This window comes from Frankliniella occidentalis, unplaced genomic scaffold (genome assembly GCF_000697945.3).
Source record: "Frankliniella occidentalis isolate FOCC.00 unplaced genomic scaffold, Focc_3.1 Scaffold145, whole genome shotgun sequence".
NCBI classification, from domain to species: Eukaryota; Metazoa; Arthropoda; class Insecta; order Thysanoptera; family Thripidae; genus Frankliniella; species Frankliniella occidentalis.
Genome location: NW_026267272.1, coordinates 552074 through 574265, shown reverse-complemented (window position 1 = coordinate 574265; position 22192 = coordinate 552074). Strand labels below are relative to the sequence as shown.

The following is a 22192-nucleotide window of genomic DNA, read 5'->3' as shown; positions in this document are numbered from 1 at the left end:
CCCGCTACCTCTCCTTAGTTAGGTACGGCGCCGTTCGCACTCGTTCAGTAGGGGGCGCCTGTGAAGCGCTCCCGTATTTTTGCTGTGACTTTACCTTCAAAGGTAACTGGCACTTCTTCAGCCCAATGAGCTGATTCCTAGACCGTCTGCGGTCCACCAACTCCATGTTCATGGCAAATTATTTTAATCTTATAAACCTTGATGTTTTGAAAATTCGCATTAACGTTTTAAATTTTCAGATCGCAGATTGTGAAATTTCAAAACACGTTTGCAATTTTTTTTACAAGTGATTTAGTTTGTAATTTTACAAACATTGAATTGCGTAAAAAGTTGCCAACAAAATTTGTAAAATTACAATCGATTTTTTTAACAGTGAGGAAAAAAAATTACCCGCAACAGGAAGACTCCCTCTTTATTTCCGCAAATTGTGTAATCGGCTCATCTACATTGCATCTGGTTCGCACAAGCCTGCATCAACCACGGCTCGCCGGCTCAGCTGAGCTCGGCTCGGCTCGGCTGGCTCGGCTCAGAGCGCGCTCGGCTCGGCAGAGCGCCATGCCCCCCGCCCCCCGCTATCGCTGTTATCTGTAGATTCCAGCTCGTGGCACGCGTCGCACAAGCTAACGGGATGATGGGCTGACCATCACAAACTTTCCCTCTCACTTCCCACTCCCCAACACTTCCCCCCCCTTTCTCTCTCTCTCTCTCTCTCTCTCTCTCTCTCTCTCTCTCACACACACACACACACACACTGCCCCGCCCTTCATTATCACTTCAACTTTGCGGATGCTTTTAACTTTCTTCAATCCTCTTTTTCTCCCCTCACTATTACTCTCGACACTACCCCTCTCTTCCCCCCCTCCCCTCCCTCTCTCATCCCTCTCCCGACCTTTACCATTACTGACACAAACAGCCTTCCACCCCCTGCACACAGTCACATTTAAGTTTCGAAAACGAATATTGCTCTGCCCCTTGTGCTCCTTGGAAAATTACTTTCGTACGCCTCCGGAAACAAACAAAAACGCCCGGGCGGCATCAGGCGGGAGCGCCGCGCGCCCTTTCGTCTCCTTCCGAAACCCGAAATGACTCGGCTCCACAAAAACTCTGGCCGCGCCAAATAATAGTGACGATGATGATGAGTTTGAACTCTTCGACGGTGATCGTCCGTAAGCTAACCCCGGTCGCCGGGTGACGGCTCACTCCGAGGAGGGCGGCAGGGTGGGCGGGCGCGGCGCGTCCTCCGGCACCTGGAAGTAGTGCTTGCGCAGCGGGATGCTGGACTGCTGCGCGTCGATGGGGATGCGCGTGTCGTACAGCGAGGGCGCCTGGAAGATGATGCCCACCGTGCCGCCGACGCAGGCCAGCGTGAAGATGATGAGGAACAGGCGGTCCAGCACCATCGAGATGTACTTCCAGTCCTCCACCACCTGCGACAAAAAGGAGGGCCATCTCAGAGTCTCTCTTCGCAAAAAGAAAACAATTTTTAACAATTTTACACTTTTTTTACAGCATGCGACCCGCCGCGAACCGTCCTAGTCACCTCCTATTTCTCTCCACAAAAAATATTATGTTACAGGAAAAAGGGTTTTGGGCCTCGGGGGCGGCCTTCCGTTCCCGTTCTTTGTCCTAGTTACTGAGGCGAGCGCGATTTCTCACCATCTCGTTACTCTTTGATGACGCAAGATAGAAAGAGAGAAAGAGAGGAGAGAGGGTGGGCGGGTGTCCAGCCCGCCATCGCTGCCCTGCCGGTGTAGGCTTACACCCCCAGCCGCTGTTTTTGCGCGAGGTCGAAAGAAGAGCGCCGGAATTATATGAAAAATGTCATCTCCCCGCCCCCGCAGCCTTTCCAGGAAACACGCCACGGTTCTATATATCCTTGGCACTTCTCATGAGTTCGCCCGCCGGCAGCAGCGCAATCCCGCTCGCCCGACCTCCCCCGGAGTGCGCGGCGGCATGGTAGCTGGGTTACTCCGGATTATTCCTTATTCGATTCAACTTTTTCGCAAACCCGAACCAATATATGAGGCCGGCACCGCGCCGCCCGCCGCCCTCCTGCTCCTCCGAGCAAACCCCGGTCACATGCACGCGGAGCGCCGGCGGCGGCGGTGTGGGTACCCCTTGCGAGGAGGGCAGGGAGGCGGCAGACAGGCGCGGATTAATTCGGAAAGCAAACGTAGTGCAGGGAACGCCCAATCAGCCGGGCGGGGCGTGGCGGGGCGTGGCGGGGCGTGGCGGGGCGTGGCGGACGGGTGACAAGGAGTGATATCGGAGCCGTCAGGCGATCTAATAAAGCAGTCCTGACAGCAGGGAGCCTCGTGGCGGGGCGGGGCGGGGCGCGGCGCGGCGGGGAGTGCGCGGGACGCCCCAGGAGGACAAGAAATATTGCAAAACGATTGCCAGCCAGAGCCAGCGAGCAGCCTCAGCAGCGCCGGCAGCGGCGACGCGCTGCTGCTGCTGCTGCCGGGGCGGAGCGGGCGCACTGGAGCGGATTGACCAGCTGTCGTAAGAACGTCAGGTGAGTGAAATGATAACGAAGCCGGACGAAAAAAGAAAATGAAATATCGGATGGCGTCTGTCACTTTGCCGTTCGCGCGCGCGCGAGGCGGGCGAGGCGGGCGAGGCGGGCGAGGCGGGCGAGGCGGGCGAGGCGGGCGAGGCGAGGGTCGAGCAGATGTCGTGCCCAGCCGCGCAAGGTCAGGTGCCCCCATCAGCCGACAGGGATGTTATATAGAACTGATAAACCAGGCGATCTGGCCGGTGCACAGCACAACGCATATTGCACAGCGCTCGCCGTCGCATATTTTTGTCAGACGTCGCTCACACCGCTTCTGGCCGCGGGCCGTCAGCCTGCCGAGCGGCGAGTAGGCCGCCCGCCGACCTCCGGCGCACGACGGGCCCGGAGCCGGGGAGGTGCGGCAGGCGCTACCCGCGGGGCGTCACGATGTGGCCACCAGGAGCATGTCCACCCGTGAAGCAGACCACACGGGAGCGGACCTCGCTCGAGGACGAATGCGGCGGCGGGGAGTCAGTGGGAGGGCAGTGCGGTGCAGGGCGGGCGCGTGGGGGTACAAGGGGGGCGGGGGTAACCGCTACCCCCCTGCGGCTCGTAGGATAACGCGGCGTGTCAATGCTTTGGCCGCACAAAGCCCCACGCCCAACACACTCGGCGCCAAAGCCAATCAAATCCATTGTAATCTGCCCGGTAGTGCCTCTCTCTCCCCCCCACCCCCTCCTCCTCACTCTGCTTGCTCCCGTTTTCCTCTTCTCTCACTTCGCACACCATGGCCACGTCACGGCACGCCGCAGCAGCAGACCCCAAGCTGTCCCGCACAGAGCGCAGCGCCCTCGCTCGCGCCCACACTCACACACACACACAAACACACACTCACAAGAGCGCTCTTATTCGCCACCCACAATCTCGCTCTCTCGCTCTCGCTCTTTCTCTCTTCTATCTCTTCTTTCTCTGTTCCTCTCCTTCGCGGGCGCCCTGCCGCGCTGCTCTCTGTGTCCATGTGGAAGGGCCGGCGCGCCCCACGCCACTCCACCCAGCGCCAGGCCACACCAGCAGCACGAGGGCCAGGCCCGCAGAGCGGGGGGCGGCCACTTTGCCAATATTGGCACACATATCCAGGTTGTATTATGCAAATCAGGCGAATCGGCCGCGCGCCGTGTGTGTGACGGTCCGGACCGACCTGTGCCCCCACCCCCACCCCCTACTCTTTCGAACACTCTGCGCCCGCCGAGGGGGAAGGGGAGGGCATGACGTGAAAAGTGTTGTTTGAACGCCGTGGCCCGGCCCGCCCGGCGCACACGCTGCCACCCGCGCAACACTCGGCGATGGTTCAGCCCCCCAGCCCCCCAGTCCCCGGGCCCCAGCCGGCCCCGAGCCCAGAGCCCTCAGTCGGAATACACCATGATTGGGGGGCAGGCCGAGGGGCGGGCGGGGGCGGTCCACCCGTGGGAGCAGCCAGCAGAGGAGGTGCCAAGGGGCGGGGGCGCGCCTTTCCGACCTCAGCAGCAGCAGCAGCAGCAGCAGCCTGTCCTGGCCCCACCCCGCCGACCCCACGGGGTCCTCCCGCAGGGCCGAGGCGCGGCGAGGTGCTGGGAAGTGAGCGCCTCCTCTCCCTCCTCCTCCACCTCCGAATCAGGTTTCAGCCAATTCCGACATCCTGCCCTCGCCACGCCCCGCCACGCCTTGCCTGCCGCCGGGATAGGAGGTGCACAGCGCGCCCTTGCTCCCGCCGGGGCCCCAGTCGGGGCATCGGCCGCGGGGGGGGGGTTCCAGTTTAACCCCCGCGCGCCAAACCCGCCGCGCCAGCTCTTAGAGGCCGGCTAAAATAACAGAGTGGAGGCCGGCATTGTGGTGTGGGCGGCGCGGCCAGGGCGCCAGTGGGAGGCAGTGGCAGTAGGCGAGGGGAGATGTGGATGGGGAGCGGAGAACCCGCGGCGTTTGAACCTCTGCAGCCCGCGCCCCGCGCGCCCGCTCACTCGAACTGATCCCGTCAAACCCCCATCCCGATCCAGCCCGGAGCCGGCCTGGCCGCAGCAGAGCGCAGCAGAGCCGGTGGCCCGCATTGGACTCGCCTCTGTTTGAAGTGTCGGCGGTCGGCCTCTGGCCGTGGGGGGCACGCTGAGGGCCAGAGTGAGGGCCACGGTGGTGGCCGGAGTGAGGGGCAGGGTGGGAGCCACATAGGGAGCTACAGCACGTTATAATGAACGTCTTGTTTTGAAGAAAAATGGAAAACTCTAAGAATCTTCTATAATTTGTGGAAAACCCCTTCAGCTTATGAGAATGTTCTATCGAGAAAAAAATTATTCAGAACGCTTCCCCAAAATCTGAGGATTTTTCCAATGCAGTGGGAACCCAAGAGGTCACCATATAGGGACCTAGGTTGGGAGCCACCCGGGGGGAGAGCTACCCGACGACGGCGGCCGTTTGGGAGACAGACTGGGGCGTAGCGTAGCGACCCGGGCTTGGCTTGCCGGGCCGAGAGGGGAGAAAAAAGGGAAGAAGATAATGGGGGAGCATTTGAGGCCCGGCCCGGCGGGCCCTGGAGGGCTGTGGAGTGGGGGCCGCAAGCGATGCGCCCGCCCAAATAGGTGGCCTTTCCGAGGCGACAAACTCTGGGCCGGCAGAGCTGAAGTGTCTCCTCTTCTCTCCTCTCCCAGGCTCCCCAGCTGCCCTCCGGCCCTCCGGCCGGCCCCGCGGCGGGGGCACCTCCCTATCAGTTACCGGAGCGCGGGGAAGTAGTTTCCGCTCGGACAGCAACAAGCAGGCCACGGCAGTCGCCCCGCATGGGTGGGAGGCCCCACTCTGCCCGACAGCCTTCGGGCGAATCAACTTTTCGGCGACGCAAAGAAAAGGTAAAGGAGGTAGGGGAAAGGTAAAAGGGGTGAAAATGAGAGGATTGATAGATCAACAATGTTGTTTTCCTTTCTAAAAAATTACACCTCAGAGTATTTACAATAATTATTTTCTCCGATCTTCTGTTTTGTCAGGGATGATCGATCTTATGGCATCAATAACAGCAGCCCTTCTCCTATTTCTGCATGGTCGGATGAAATATTATCGGGGAAACACACAGCCGGCCGGCCTACAGGAGGCCTACAGAAGGAGCCCTTCAGGCAGCCTACAGGCGGGCTAGGCGGGCTACAGGGCAGGTGGTCTGCAGGCTGGGTGGACAACCCTGCGAATGCAACCGACCAGCCCTCAGGCATACAGCCAGCCGAGCAGCCCTCCGGCATGCTGTCTCCACAGAACCAAAGCGCCAGCGTGCTGCTGGTCCAGCACCTGGCTCCAGCCAGCGAGCCGGGCTGGGCGTCACCGAGAAAAGGGTGTGTTATAAAAAAAATACGGTAGGCAGGGATCGGCGGGGGTAGTGGTCGGGGGTGAGGTTGGGGAGGGGAATGGATACTGGTGCATGTCCCAAAGCGCCGGGGGCCACGACGGGGCGGGGTAGAGCAAGGCGCGCGCGCGAGGAAAAAGCGATAAATTAAATTCCCCTGTCCAAAAAGCAGTTACGCCCTCAAGGCCCTCTCCCCTGCCCGCCCCCTTGCTTAACTCTCCATTTTCCTGGCCGCTTGTGCCCCTCTCTCCCCCCGTACTGTTCTCGTTTTTGCTTCCTGTCTTGACGAGCAGGTAAAGAGAGCACTTTTAAAGCCCTCCCCATCCCATCCTCACCTCGATTTCAACAAAACACTGGCGCGTTGGGTGGGGTGGGGTGAACGTTCTGCAGGCCAGGACAAGGATCAAGAACGGGAAAGCTCACCTCGTTGTCCTTGTCGGCGTCCTTGATGTGCTGCGCGATGAAGCTGACGCCCTGCAGCGCTGACAGCAGGTCCGGCGACATGGTGCGGGGGAGGATGTTGTCCGAGTCTGTGACTGCAACATGGGCAAGAGTGTCGTGAGGCAGGTGGAAACTTAGGGGGGCAGCCGTAACAAGGTTGCCGCAGCTAGACGGAAAATATTTTGAGTTTCTTTGGAAAAATAGCAAAAACAACTGAGAATGTTTTCCTTGAGCAGTATATCCGGTTTCTCCTTGTTTTTATGCAAAAAGCAGATATTACTTTGACGACGCATCAACATGGAGTGCCATGCCGATGTTGCGGCTGCAAGCCCCTCTCATTCACAAAAGTTTTTGCCCCTAAAGGCTCCGCCAGGCTCCGCGACGCGCTCTGGCCTTGATAGGCCCTCTGGAGCTCAGTACTTCTCACGTTATTCTAAACGCACTCGCCGCGAACCTAGTCCCTCGAGTGTCGCCTTTCGTTAGCCCACCCCAGCATCGCCGTCTCTTATCTCCCTCCCTCCTTATAACAATTCTATTCTCGCTCATCCCCCCCTCTTTATTTCCATCTTTGTCTTGGCCGTCCGTTCCTCCTTGCTTCTGCGTCCCTCCTCCCCACCTCCCCCCTTCCCGTATCCCGCTCCCCCAGAGAGAGATTTAAAGGAGTGTCGACGGTCGGGGAAATGGGACTTGCGGGAAGTGGAATTGGTCGCCGACGTGCTGCGCTGTGGCCTGTGGCGCCCAGGCGCGGCCGGCCCGGGCGCAGCGTGACAACACGCACTGCGTTACACACTTACAAGAGCCTGACAACACGCAGTGCGTTACACACTGACAAGAGCGTGACAACACGCAGTGCGTTACACACTTACAAGAGCGTGACAACACGCAGTGTGTTACACACTTTCAAGGGCGCGATTGCCAATCAGTGGGTGGAAAAGCCGAGAGGTGGGTGTCCAATTTGAGTGTAATGGGGCGTTCAGAATAAAGGAAATAAGTGGAATTCTTTCGGATACCGTCGGATACCAATTGCAATCTACCGGTAATCCTTGTCAGGAAAAACGTAAAAATCTATGGTCATCCGTAATCATGAAACAGTCACATCTCAAGATAATCTCTTGGATTCCCTCACAATAATATGTTCCAAATCTAGCCCACGGAACCCCTCGGGAAACTTTTTAGGCGTCGACCGGAATTACAACCCAAGCACAAAGTACTACTTTTCGACAAGCGTACCAATGTTATGTTGTTTCTCATGTTTAGCCATTCTAGGATGTGGGGTATGTGATAGGAGCGGAGAGCGGGTGAAAGGGTCAGTGTTAAACAAATCGGCGGACCGGGAGAAAGGTGGGTCGTAGGACGAGGTTATTGTGAAAGCAGACCAAAGAGGAGGGCGAGCAACGCGAGCGACGGTGCGAGAGCTACCGGGAGAGGAAAGGGGACAGAGAAAAGTGGGCGCAGTAACGAATGCGGAGGGGGACAAGAGGGGGGGGGAGTGAGGGGAGGGGAGAGCGCGGGGAGCAGGAAAGAGATCGGGAGAGAAATGGGGGGAAACTGGGGGTCGGGGGGATAGGAGGGAGTAATGGAGACTAGGGGGTCTCGTCACGTCTCGGTCCCCGTCCCGCGGGACGTCACTGCACGCCGGGGAAAATGTATTTGAATAAAACAAAGTGCAGTGTAGGCCAATGAGAGCAGGAGGGCGGGGGTGGAGCGCAGGGCGGGGTGGCCCGCCGGGGCAGGCGCGGCAGGCAGGCGGAAGGAAGGAGGCGAGGTCTACCGCATGACGAGAAAAATGACATTGTCGACAAGGCGGACGGGCCGCTCTGCGCCGCGCGCGCCAGGACCCGCCAGGACCCGCCAAAATGGGGAATGCAAAGTAGGGGCCATTCAAAAGGAACGGAGCAGCGAGATTGGAACCAGATAAGGGGGTCGGAACGGCGGAGGTGTTGAACGGGAGGGGTCGAGGTGGCTGGGGGAGGGGGGAAGAGGGATATGAGAGAGAGGGATAGAGAGGGAGAGGGGGGCAAGAAGGATGCCGTGACACCACTACACAGTTGAAATAAATTATTAATCCACCGTAGCGAGACATTTGGAGGACGCGAGGTGGAGGGGGTGGCGAGAGAGTGCTCCTCAAGCACACCCTCGTGGAGCAGCGCGCGCCCGAATTTCCTCTCTCACGCTACCCCTCTCCTCCCCTTCCCTCCTCGCCCCCCCCCCTCTCCCGCTTCCTTCTCCATTTCCGGTATGAGGAACAGGGCCTTGCACAAAGGCAATGGGGCTTAAACACTTGCGCACACGCGCGCGCTCCGGGCCGCCGCAGGCGGGGCAAGAAACAGGGGAGGGGCGCTGGGCCAGGGGGGGCTGGAGGGTAGGCGCGAGGCACCAACAGTTAGCAGGGCCGCAATGTGCACATCAACTGGCGTACGGTCAATCTGCATCCCCGTCTTTCGTTTAGTGATTACATGTGAAAATAACCTTGCGAAAAAATACAGCTGTGAATTTTGATCATCATCAGTTCCCTCGCGTCTCGGTGCTACGATGATGTCGGGCGCGGGACCGAGCGCCGCGGGTGTCCGGAGGGGGGCAAAGATATGTGAACGGCCCTGGAACCCGAGGCGAGCCGGGGGACGGAGGGGGAGGGGAGGAGGGAGCACCTAAGTCACGCTGCACGCTGCATGGGGGCATCCGCCTGAGATCACAGGGACATCCTATGCGCTGCGCCACGCGAGCGCCACACGAGCGCTGCGCAGGAAGATGGAAACAAGGTCAGTGCGGGAGGTACACTTCTGCTCATTTGAAAGACGGAATAAAGAGGAAAAACTGCCCCTACAACGACGACGAATGAAATGCCCGTTATTACGATGCTTTCTGAACAGGTGCAGGTGCACTCGATTGATTGTGAGAATCTTTTAGTAGTCGACTTGTGACGTGCACTTTTGTGCACATTCTGATACTTGGGGCTGCTCTTCACAATGATGACTTTGAGGAGGTATGGCTTTGGGGCCAATTTTAGATCACTTTGGGACCTGTTTTCTAAACTACCTTCAGTCTCTCTTTCCCCCGACCCTGCCTGCTGCGGGGGCCAGGCCAGGAGAGGGTTGGGCTGGGCTAGCGCCCTTCCACATTAGTGACGCCAGGCGTGCGGGAGATACCAGGACTTTCCAGGCCCCCACCACTTTAAGCTACCCTTCCACCAGATCAAAAGCGTAAACGGTCCAGCGAATACGGTCCGGAAAGGGCTACTTGCAGTCAGACTTGATGTCTTTCACGGTACTACTTCACTACTTCTAGTACCTTTTTACTAGTGCCGTCGTCACAAAGGCACTGAAAAGGGGACAGCGTATCATGGAAAAACGTGTATGCAGCGTATTCATTTAAAAAGATATCTCCGCGAAAATCTCAAAATCAACCCAATTTTGTGTATGCCGTTCTCGTAATTAACAACATTATTCTGACTTACATGGACGCAAAAAAACAAAAACAAAAAAAAAAGAAACATGCACATGAGCAGAAACAGCAACTCCTCCGCCAAGTCTGACGAGAACACTACAAAAAGATGACAGTAAAGAGAAAATGTCAACGGCTAGGCAACAGCGAGGTACTGTCCATCGAATAGACGCAACAATTTACACAGATAAAGAGAGAGAGACAGGCGTACCGTACAGTTAAAAAAAAATGGTGAGCTAAAATACAATATGAAAATTATGCAAAATATGAAAGGTGCAATATCCATTCTGTACAAGTACAATGAAGATGTATAAAAATAATACAGATGCTGAGGTGGTGAAAGACGTAAAAACAAAAACAAAATAGGAGCAAAGAACTTCACGGTGTTGTCAGGTTTCGTATGCGAGTGACAACGGCGTGAAGGATGCGTGCCATACGGTGCCAGATAGAAATGTCGACCGACGGAGGCGAGGCAGACGCCAGAGGGCAGTAAGTGCGAGGAAGAGGACGTTAGAAGACGAATAAGGTGCAAAAGAGATGCCATAAGTACACAAATTATGCCACTGTCGCCGGCTCTGCCAGGCAGAGGCCAGCCCACTTCAGTAGTTACGCCAGCTACACTAACAGTAATGTGTCTAACGCACCCATTCGACCAATAAATTGGCAAATTTGAAGCAGAATGCCCTCAGAAAGTGAGGGGCGTCACAATAATCAGACGCTCGATATGTGCAAGCTACACGCAGCAAGAAGATTATCTACCGTCTATAAAGTGCCCACGGACACATAAGATCGAAGGATGAATCGCACATGGAAGCACTGGCCTCTGGTCAGATACTTATGACAAGCTCTCAAGCACATTTTATTTTCTGACCAGAAAGGGAAAAAATCAAGCTAACATACGACTTAAATTTAGATAACAACAGAACCAAAAGGGTAAGAGGCCGTTAAGGCTAAATAATGATAAGTTTCCAGGAAATAAAAGAAAATCCTCGATACGGTTGGCACCTCGGTGGGTGCCGGGTACCTGTGAAAGGGCTGAGGTCGGGGTGGTGGTCCCACGGCTCTCCTCCGCCGCCGCACCTATCCAGCACGGGGCTGTAGCCTGCAAAGCAACACTCACCACGTCACAACCTCCGGAGACAGCCCTGAAAAACCTGCGGTTATGGTAACTTATTTTAACACGTAAGAGTTGTCACCGAGAGGGATATCGGATGCCTAAAAACTTTACTGACAGCAACGGAAATAATGGCGGAATAACAGCAAAAACATCCCGCGTAATGGGATACTGTTATAGCATAATACTGTTTAATATGATGGAATTATGACACAAAACTAGGGTGACCATCGCACTAACATAACACGTACCATGTGTCTTTGAATGCAATGCAGAGCTGTGGGTTTGCCTACTTCTTTCGCCCATAAAGCGCTATGGCCTATGTAGCTCTATCGAGTAAGCAATCCCGTAACACTATAGCGCATTTTAAGACAAATACGGTACACTTTCCTCAGGAGGGATCTCCCTCTCGGTGGTCGTCGTTGGACAACAAATCGTGAGCGGTAAAAAAAAACACACTTTATATCACAACACCACAATAATTTATTGTTTGAGAAAGTTTCTTGAGGTTTTTAAATACAGCGTCATCACGAACTCACTATTTGTTTTCTAAAAACTATCTGATTTGGATTGGGAACGATTGCCATCAATGGGCTCATTGGCACGGTATACAAAGGAAAGAAATTAGTGCAGTGCTTGACAGTTCAAAACAAACAAGCGCAAAGGAGGGGGGGGGGTCGGGCTCCTAGTTGTGCATAACCTCTTTATGGGCCATCATTCAAACGCGCCACTATCGCGCACAAAGAGTTTACACAACGTCGGCCGAGAAATACAGCGACGGCAGAGAAGGTGCGATTAAAGCGATTAAAGTTACGAGCCATAAAACCAAAATCATTTTCCTTTTCGTGATGAAAATCACGGGCAGGATCGTAAAAACCTGGAGCGGGGTCTGCTCGCGCGAGAGAACATCGCAATGAGCGTCGGTTATGACCCCGGCGATATGCTCAAGGTGCGGGAGAGGGGCCGGACTTGTGTCAACAAGGGCTTGTTACTACCAGGCCATTGCCGACGCCACAATCGTCGAGCGAGAAAAGCACTGAGAGTAGTAGGTACTGTTGAAAATAACGCGCGAAACGCGAGATCTTCCAGAAAGTGCGTTCGTGTTTTTTTCTCTGATTTCTTATTTGACAATTTGCGGGAGCTCGGCGTCAGCGCCTGCGAAATGCAGGGTGGGCCGTCCCGCAGTACACGCATGCACTACAAACGAGATGTTGCCTACCCAGCGGGCGCTATGAAGGCTTGAATACGCTGTAAAGCCCAAATGTAACTTAACTAGACTTCAATAAAACATTTTAAAAACTGGGAAAAAACTGAACGCTGAACGTCTTGACAGGTTCGTAACGGCAAAGGACAAACGTACTTACTGGGTGGCCTAACATAAATAATATGACTACCTCAAATGAAATGTACTAAATGTTTGCTCTGTTTTTAGACAGCTTGGCTGTTAGTCAAAATTTCGTATTTGTGACGGTTTTTTAGTACTTGATCATGTTTTTTCCACGTCCTCGGTAGATCCGGGGAAGGGGATTGGCCTAAATTCAGCCCTTACTTCCTTCCAGGCTTCCGACTTAAGGCGAAAGAGGCGAGCTACTTGTGCTTTAACGTCGTCTCTCCGATCTGACGTTGAAAGCGAACCCGTGCTGGAGGAGTTGGGGCGCGCGTCCTCCAGCTCGAGGAGCTTCACTCCGCCCGGCGGGGCGGGCCGCCCAGCCACCCCGAGCCGCACATCCGCACGGGGGGCGGGCGGGGGCTACCCCACCATCAGGCTGCTTGTGTAAAAAAAAATAGTTGTTTGCAAAAGAAAAAAAAATGCCTTTTAACAGTTGTGGAATGTGTAATAAAATTTTACAGAAATGCGACGTGAAATGGGACGGTCTTGAGCTCCGGGCCGGGCGCGCGTACCTGTCGAGGAGACAGCCTGAGAGGTCGGCAGCGCGAGTGCGCCGTGTGTACTCACCCGCGGAGTGCGGCTGCTGCTGCAGTAAGCCAGTCCCGGACTCGAAGCCCGAGGATTTGAAGTCCGGCGAGAACGGGTCGCTCACGCTGTCCCTGCGAAAGAGAAAGAGCCAAAAAAAAAAAAGACAACGGATTTAGTGCGGAAAGTTTTTGGCAGAGCGCGAATCTCACTCCCTGCCCCCGACACCCAACCCTTATACCCAAACCACCACCTCGCGCTGCTCGCTCGCGAAACTCCGAGTGCGAAAATTGTCCGCGCAGCTGCAGTTTGGGAGGCGCCGGGCGCCGGGCGGTTGCCATCTTCTTGAGTACAACCGAGGAGGGACTCGGAGCGGTCACACGTTGTGGAGCAGGCGGCGGCGGGAGCGGTGGGGGCGGCGGGGGTGACGGGGGCGGCTGAGGCGGCGGGGGCGGCGCGAAGGCCACGAAATTTAATCGAGCCGCCTGCCGGCGAAATCTAATCAAAGGGGTCCATTTGCGCTGAGCGGCGTGGCGTAGCGTGGCGTGGCAGGGCGTGGCGGGGGCAGCGCGCGCACGGTTCATTGGACAGCGAGAGGGCGCCACTACCGGCAGTTGATTGTGCGCCCGCTAATGTAGTGAGAGGCCTGAGGGGGGGGGGGACGGTCAGGGTGACGGACGTCGCGTGGCGCTGCGGGGCGTATTGTGAGCCCCGCCCGGAGCCCCCCTCCAGGGCCGCGCCGGGCTCGGCCGGGCCAGGGGCCGGGACCCAATGCACACGGAAATTTATAGTGTCTGCCAGCCATCCGTCCGCGCGAGCCAGCGCCAGCGGGGGCGGCGCGGGGGCGAGCCTGTTAGCCCTGCTGCCTCCCGCGCCCCCCGCCGCCCCTGGTGACATAGCCGCCCCCCGGCTGCTGACGGCCCGCCCCCACGGCCCGCCCCTCGGCCCGGCCGCACCGCGCCTCTCACAAAGGGCCCGACCAGCCAGCCCCCTGCCCGGGGCACATGTCAGCCCAGCCGGGCATTCCGACGGGGGCGGAGACCCACCACCGCAGCAGCTCGCCCCGCCCCGCCCTGCCACCACGCCATTTTACTACCCCCCGCACTAAAACGAGAGGAGACGAACATGCATAAAAAATGGCCCAGTGCGTCATCAGGTACGTGTTAGCCGAGTGAAATGGGACAAAAGACTTAAGATGTATCTACTAGAACAAAACGAAAACGAGCAAACAAACGATGTGGAACCTGTGCGAGCAACTCGCACGTGGACAAGCAGTCGAGCTCTAATTGGGGTGGGGGTGGAAAAAAACAATAGGAATTGTGACGACGGTCTGACTGTCGTTTGGTCGCCGTCAGAAATCTCGTCCACTTGAGGGAAATGGTGCCATGCTCCTCACGTCGGCATCCAAATGTCTATGTTACTCGCAATCGCATTTCCTCCGACGTAATTCGAACGTCGTTACCTTGTGGGGACGGGACGGACGAGGGCTCTGCTACTTAGGCTTCGCTTCGCTCAGCTGATGAAGTCTACTGGATACGCCACGACAGGCGCTGCAATAAGACGACTGTCCGGGCGCCCTAGTCCGGGTGCGGCAGGGCGCGGCGGGCCGGTCCGCGGGTGGGGTGGGGTGAGCCAGGACCCCGAATCAATTCAAGGGCGTTCCCGGGCGTGCCATGGCCTGGCCATGCTGGTCCCAGGTCGTTTAGGCCGTGACAGGTATTAGTCCCAGCAATCAAGGTTAGGTCCAGGCCTGGCCTGGCAGGGCGGGGCGGGGCAGGGCGGGGCCAAGAGAGTGCCACCGGCTGTGAGTGGCGGGGCGGGACAGGTGAGTCTCATTGGAGTCTCATTGGAGACTCCAATGGAGGCGAAAGAGAGAAAAAGGGTGGGATATATCGGGTCGGGGAGGGACAGGTCTGCCTGCGTCGAGACACCCAGGCAGGGAGCACCGCGGCGGCGCTCACCAGCTCGACAGTCTGGTTCCGCCGCTTGTTTTATAGTCCATGATATCGGCGCAGCTTGGCGGGGCGGGGCGGGGCGGGGCGTAGTGCGCGCGCGGCCCACCCGGCTGGGTCAGGACGCCATGTCAACACAACACGCCCCCCTCCCCCTGTAGTCTCCCTCAAACAGCAATATGCCGTTTATCAGAGGGCGGCCGGGACACCCTTCTACCGAATGAATAAAAAAAGGGGTGAAAGCGCTCGCGTCGTAAATTCAAGGCAATGCCGTCCTGGAGCTCTGTTATCACCCCCGCCCATTCAAACTGGAACAGTAGCAGAGCAGTCCATCGAGTCGACCACCTTCATATCGAGATGAAAACTCTTTAGGCGACGCGGGTACGAGAGTGCTTGTGCGTGTGTGAGTGTGTGTCTGTGTGCGTTCTGAGAGGGGGAGGCGCGGGGGGAGGTCACAAGAAGAGTGTCTCGGCCATGGTTACGGCTGTCCCTGTGCCAGCAGCGTAAAGCGCAGAGCTGGCGTGGTCATGCTGCTGCAGGCAGCACTTATCAACCATTTGGTCAGCACGGTTTTGCGTTGAATAATACGAGCCGCCCGGCCCGACCAGCGGCAGCTACATACTGGGCGTATTATTATTGTCCTCTTTATTTTACTTTTATTTTTTTACTGTCGGTCGCTTTTATGCGCAACAACAAGCGTCGTCATAATCATACACACATCTCTTTTTACTGCGAGCGGCATTTTTGTGTGACGGGAAAGATTTTTATACCCGTTTCCTCTTCTTGTTTATGTTGTTGTTGTTGTTATTGGTGATGTTGTTGTTTTGCTACTGCTGCTGCCGCCGCCGCGCGGTGCTTTACATCGGGGGTGCATACGGCGGAAGGCGCGCGGAGAAGCCTATTGGCTGGAGGACCCTTGTCGCTTCGGATTGCTGCCCTTTAGTTTGCTGCTCTAGTTGCTCCTCTGCCTCTGATTCCACGTTGGGTACAATATTTGCCTTTCTCTTATTTTTTTTTTATTTTTTTTGAGTGGTTTATTTTATCTTCTCTTTAACACGGCAGCAAATAAGCAAGGAGATGCGAATTACCGCACGGGGCATAAGGAGGATCAGCGCGGCAAGAATATAAAAGGTGGAGAAGGGGAGGGGGGCTCGCGGGTGCGGCGGGCTTTTCAAACCGCGCGGAGCAGGCGATGACCCCGCGCCAGAATGGGAGTCATTTTCAGGCGCGGTGGAGGGATAACGCTTATATTCCTCGTGCAAAAACAAAGAAGGGAAGATCTAATTATGCGATAGCGAGGAGAACGCGCGCGCGCGCGCGCTATTCAAAAGCAAATACAAACCTGGTGCAGGACGTCCACCGCGGCCGCCCTGCTCCCCCTTGTCCGCCGCACCTTCCCAAACACCGCGATATTAATTTATCTCGGCAAACTCGAGGCGCGCCGCGCGGACACCACCGGTGCGCGCGCCTCCGGCAGGAACGGGCGTCAAATGGGGCATTGCGGGGTATTTGAAAGCGAGAGTCTCAGATCAGGGAGAAAGCAACCGGCTAATCTGACGACATCAGCGGTCGGTATGCTATGAGAAAGTGGCAAGTGGAGGTGGTTCCCACTTTTGCTAACTCGAGAGTGAAGGCCAACGTGACAATAATTTATCAGACGACCTTAAACGTGCTTGGTTTGACCGACCGAAGCACAGTCCTTTCGGATACAGTGGGAACAAGGTCAACTTGAGTGACGCCTCAAATGAGACAGCTAGCAGTCTTAAGACCTCGTTGAAGATAAATTTGAAACCTACTCTGACTGGAATAGCATGCAACCCAACTTGAACAAGCTCTGTCTGTGGCAGATGTAGTCATTACTTGAATAAGAAATTGTTTTCATTGGGTTTTATTTGTTATTGTCTTTTTTTCGGAAGGGGTAAGAGGAGCGGATGCTGATGAAAAAGTTTTTTGGCGCCCGTTACACATGTCAGGGCCCCCTTGATACCATTCGGTTCGACAGCGTCGCTCCCCCTCTCTCCCGTCCTCTCCCTCGCTCCCTTGCTCGCTCCCGCCCTCGGCTCCCCTCTGGCTCCCCCTTCGGAGCAGCTCGCGCTCCGGCCGCGTCCGACTCGTCCTGGCAGACGGCCAGGTCCACCGCCACGCGGCGCCACCCCCTCCCAGCGGGGGCCGCGGGGGCACGGGGCTCGGGGCGGGGCGGGGCGCTCTGGCTGCTGAGTGTGCTGAGCAGTCCGCTCATCCACGCATGTATTGTTGCTACGGCGGTACAACAAAACAAAACAACGTTTATTTTATTTATTTTTATTGTGTCGCGGTTGGAGCGAGCCACCCTTGTGTTTTCATCCCTAAAATGCGAAACGACCAGAGCGTGTTTAAGGGTGGCGAGAATATGAAGAAAGGGGCAGAAAGGCCGGGAGGGAGGTAAAAGAGTCGGGGAAGCCGGGTGGGCAAAAGAGGAAGGTCCCACCCAATACGACACATTGTCATCCACATTATTTTTGGCTGAACGCCAACCTGGGCCCGCCCTTCAGCAAAGACAAACCCAGCTTAGCAGGCTGCCCGCCCTCACATACACAAGCTCTCTCTCTCCCTTTCTCACTCTCACACACACACACACACACATTCTCACATATAGGCAGACTCTGGTGGGCGCAGTCTACAAACACTGACCGATGGCCAACAAACGTCCCCATCCGGTTCCGATCCGCGTCCGCCCGCCCTCTCTAGTGATACGGTGTACTGACCAAACCTGGCCTGCCGGGGATTTGTCCCTGAGCAACTTGTTTGCTCTGTCAGCCCCCCTGCGGGGCCCGCCCCACCCCGCCCCGCCGCGGCCGGCCGCGTGCGGGTGTGTTTGCACAATGGGTATCACAAGGGACACAGTGTCAAACAGCAGCTCTTGGTCACCCGCATCTCCACAGTTGGTGAGGTGTCGGTTTCGATCAACATCGTCACTATGTCACATCGATCGTTGGTCCTTTTTTCAGGCAGGGGACACGTTTGTTGTCGAAATACCTTCCCGCAAAGCCTTATTAATTTTTACATTTTCTACGCTTTTGGTAGTGTATACGGAATTTGTGACAGCGTGCGGCGAATTGGCCTGCTCAACATATCGCCGCGTTTGAGCCCCCTGGTTTATTGATTTTATCGATGCCGCACTCCAAGCGGTACGCCCGCCACGATCGCATTGCCATGTTGTCCCTCACCCCCGCCTCCGAACCCGGCCCACGCGTCCCACCCCGGCCCGGGGGCTCCCCGTTTTTCACTCCGACATCAATGACACATTATTGGGGACAAACGCCTGACCGCGCCGCCGGCCCGGGCCATGTAGATATGGATGGATAGAAGTGAAATAAAAAAAGAAAGAGCGGGAGGGAAAAGGGAAGCGGGGGAGAGAAAGGCGAGGAGGCGGGGCGTTTCCCATTTCGCTTGAATACGTCTGAATATTAGGCCTCGTTTCCGATAACCCAACAGTTTGTATACCTTCCGCAGGGCTTTGCCGGGCCGGGCTCTGCCCGCTCGTCACACATCATACATGCAGCCCCCCTCCCTCTCTCTCCCTTTCCTGATCGTTCATTTTAGTCCGTCGCTTTTTCTTGGTTGCTTCCCGCCCAACAACTTTTATTCGGTTCTAATATCTGTCCCTCTTATTCCTAACACCTATTCGCCTCTAGTTTCCTGGCTATTCCTCTCGTTCTCTACCCCGTTCCCCAAATCCTCTCCATTTTCTATCTAGCTATTTCATGTTCCCCGGCCTATCTGCACCCCCTCAGCGGGCCCCCCAGGTACCCCCAGTTCTCCTCAGGTCTCTCCAGGTCCCTCCAGGTCCTTCCAGGTCCTTCCAGGTCCCTCCAGGTCCCTCCAAGTCCCCCCACGTCCCTCCCCCCACCCCTCTCTATCTCTCCCTCTCTCCAGGTACGGCGCGTGTTTGCTTGACAGAACCGCCGCGTGGCGCTGCGTCCCCAAAGGGCGGCAATCAGCGTGTCCGCAAACGAAGGTTCCCCACCACCACCAGTTCCCTCGCGACCACCCCCCACCCCTACCCCTCTTTGCCCCACCCCTATTTCCCAACCCCTCCTCTCCGCTATTCCAGCAGGAGGTACACAGAGGCTTAAAGGAAAGGGCGACTGCAGGAACCAGACTGGAAAACGCAAACGAAGCTCTCAAGTTTACCATCCAAATCATCTCCTTGGTCGAGAGTCGTTTTTTCAGCATGGAAGACTTTAAGCCCGGGGGTTCGTCCGGTCCCGGCTCACCTGAAGCAGTCCATCTCGTTGGTGTAGCCGTTGTCCGCGTACTGGTCCTCGATGAACGGCTCGCGGGACGAGTAGGGCGGCCGCCGCATGAGCAGGAAGCGGGGCATCACGTCCAGGAACACGCGCTGCACCCACGGCGACATGCGGTGCGTCGACGGCGACCTGGGCAGAGAGAATCCGTACAAGCCACAGGAACGGAGAGGAAAGTGTAACCCCTTCCTCCATATAAACGCATAGATGTCAACCGACCTGAAGTGCACGTTCAGCACGCACACGGTCACGAAGATGGAGAGCGTGACGAGGATCATGGTGAAGAGCAGGTACTTGCCGAGCAGCGGCACGGCGAGCGAGGTGGGCGGGATAATCTCGGCGAGCAGCAGGAAGAACACAGTGAGCGAGAGCAGGATGGAGATACACAGCGACACCTGCGATAAGTCGTGGAAAACGGGTCAGTGGGTTTGCTAGCGCGAGGCTCGACGGTGGCGGAGCAGAGATAGTGCTCGACTCGACGTGTACCTTTTCGCCAGACGCGGAGGGAAGGTAGAAGACGAGGACGGTAAGGAAGGTGATGCCCACGCAGGGCACGATCAGGTTGATGGTGTAGAACAGGGTCTTGCGCCGAAGCGTCAAGTTGAATGTGATGTCTGGAACATAGACCAAACAAAAAACCCGTTAATCAGCATTTTGAACAGCAGCCGCAACCCCTCTGTGGTGTGGTTCCGGGTCCCTGCGGATGATGAGGTACCTGAGAAAGGCACGCAGCAGGTGGTGTCGTTGTTGGCGCAGCAGGTCGACGGCTCGTACTCCTCGTTGCGGCGCGCGGGCGCGTCCAGGATGTCCCACTCCACCGACAGGTAGAACTCCTTGAGGTTGATGCCGTTGTGCACCAGGTTGCTGCCCGTGTCCTGATCGATGTGCTTCAGGTCAACCTGGGGATCAAGCAGAGATACGTACTGGTTAATCTTCACGACCACCAACAAACAGAACCGAAGATTGACAGAGTAGTTAGCCGAGTCGAGTCGTGATTTTTTTTTCACCTGGAATCCATTGTAGGTCCAGGACCCGAACTTCATGTCGCAGCTCTGCTCATCGAAAGGGAAATAGAGCACGTTTATCTTGCACGACGACTTGTAGATGGCGGGTGGCTTCCAGTACACCTCGCCGGTGTACTTGACGGTTGCCTTGGTCATGAGCGTCACCTCGTAGTTTCCGTCGGCGCTTTGGAGAAATGGAGAGAGAAGTGAGTGACAAGTGCATCGCGAGGAACCGTGATGTATTTGAAGCTAATCAGAAATACAGCAACCTACTTGTTGTACAGGACTATGTCGGGGAGCCAGATGTGTTCAGATGGCACGTACAGTTCTTCAACTCCTCCATAATGGTCTGGGTTCCACCGTAGTTTGTAATCGACCCATTTCTGTTTCAAGGATCAAATGTTTGATTATTGCACTTGAATATGTAAGTGATAACCTACTTGTATGAACGCTAAGTCCTTATACATTTGGTTGTGCAATAACATACTATATTTTAAACAGCCATGAGATTAAACAGAATTATATGCATAACTGTGTACAAAACGAGTATGGTTAAGTACAATTCAAACATGCATGAACAGTGTGCAAACTTATGGCTGCATAAAATTACGTATGTTGATTCACATCAAAATACAGAAGGGTTTTGTGGGTGCCAAACTATTCTATTGGCTTACCTGTTCGACCCAAAGGTTGGTTGTCATGACTTGATTTTTCATATTCTGTGGAGAAAAATCCGCGATTTCAATTCATCAACTATCATTTAGTCATCATATATTTACAAAAATAAACGTGCGAAAATTGTACTCACCACTTCGATGAGCTGCGATAGCCTAAGCCCTAGGTGGACGGTGAGGGTCTCGGTGTTGTTGACCACGGGCCTGATGAGTCTGTTGTAGTGGCTGAGCAGATCGTCGTAGAGTCGCTTGGCGTCGGGGTTGGCCTCAATCTGCTTCATGCCATCCACTGCAAAAGCGCGGGCAATCGTCAGAACAGAAGTGGTGACATAGCAAAATGTGGCCCACGGCAGAGGTTGGCAACACTTGTAGTGCTGCATAACCATGCACGCTCCAGTGCTGCACGGTCGGCCCACAGTTTGGGGAGTCATGTGGACAAGCCCCAGGAAGGGTTGGAGGCTTGTCTAGCAAATCCGTTTCAATCTAATCTATCCTCTAGGAGGCAAAACTCACCGCTCGGTGGTCGGGCGACGGAGAAGACGAAGGCTAGGAGCGCCAGCCTGGCGCATAATTTGAGTCTCCTCCTGAACGTCATCTTGCTCGCAGACGGAGACGGGGCCATGGCCACTGGGCTTCACATGGCGTCCAGCGCCCACCTCCCCCGCGAGTAGCGCCCCCAGCAACCCCGGGTACCTGCTCGTCAGGTGAATAGCCCGATGTAAACAAATGGCAGACGGCCAGGGCCAGGGCGGGTCGGGCGGGTGCAGCTGCTGCTGCTCGCGGAGGCTGCGCCTGGACCGCGAGGAAGGCGGTGGCGGGTCGATAGCGCCGCGCGCAGCGCTCCGGGCCGCAGCGGGGGGCACGCCAACTAGCGCGCGCCCTCGCCGCCGCCACCCCCCGAGAGAGGGCGCCTCTGTCATGGCGCGGGACAAGGGGCCGTGGAGAAAGAGTACACACACACAAGTCAGGTTGTTTTATTGCAGAAAACAAAACAAAAGGACCTCAGCCGAGCGCTTCCAGGATGCTAGGCCCGTTGGCCATGCCGTCGTGCCGCTGGCCGTTCTGTTCGTCAGCTCCGGCTGTTGACTCCTCGCTTGACGTCGACCCGAAGGGCAGGTCTACGCCGACCGTCTTCGCCATCGAGCCCACCGTGTCGGCGATGCCGCCGAGGGCGTCGCCGATGGTCTCGAGCACGTCTGGCGAGCGTCGCTTCTGCGAACAGAGAGACGATGGTGACGGTGCAGAGCGAGAAGCCGAAGCCGAGTGTGAAGCTCCCGCAGAAGCGGCGGGGCCGTGCGCGACGGGGAGCGCCTGCGAGGTAGGCACGCCCGCGGTGCAGCGGTGCGCGACGGGCCGGTATCTGGCAGGCGCCTTGGCCTCCTGCCACTCGGAGAGACGCGCTAGAGAAACGCGGTAAAACCGGGTAAAACCTACTTAGTAGGTATTGCAACCCCCCGCAAAGTAGCAAAATGTAAAGGTTGTTCAAATATTGGTTGGGGTTCATCCCCCCCTCCCCAAG

General features: G+C 56.4%; 1 protein-coding gene and 1 long non-coding RNA gene across 3 annotated transcripts; one reads left to right on the top strand and one right to left on the bottom strand.

The window, feature by feature from the left end:
* Positions 1-398: 398 nt before the first annotated feature.
* LOC113212515 (acetylcholine receptor subunit beta-like 2) lies at positions 399-21451 on the bottom strand. Of its 2 annotated transcripts, XM_026431241.2 has the most exons (13): positions 21187-21451; positions 20808-20962; positions 20674-20718; positions 20273-20382; positions 20003-20183; positions 19711-19894; positions 19482-19609; positions 19215-19390; positions 18966-19127; positions 12800-12891; positions 10753-10830; positions 6270-6382; positions 399-1427 (listed from the first exon to the last, which is right to left on the bottom strand). In XM_026431241.2, exons 1-13 carry the CDS (start codon positions 21293-21295, stop codon positions 1197-1199), a joined length of 1764 nt encoding a protein of 587 aa, XP_026287026.1. In that variant the 5' UTR covers positions 21296-21451; the 3' UTR covers positions 399-1196. The 2 variants fall into 2 exon arrangements, with proteins under 2 accessions (XP_026287026.1, XP_026287027.1); XM_026431242.2 differs by lacking the exon at positions 10753-10830 and having other exon boundaries at positions 21187-21450.
* Positions 20060-20423, top strand: LOC127750163 (uncharacterized). Its single transcript, XR_008011548.1, has 2 exons — positions 20060-20205; positions 20284-20423. It is a non-coding gene; the product is annotated as an uncharacterized LOC127750163 (long non-coding RNA).
* Positions 21452-22192: the final 741 nt, after the last annotated feature.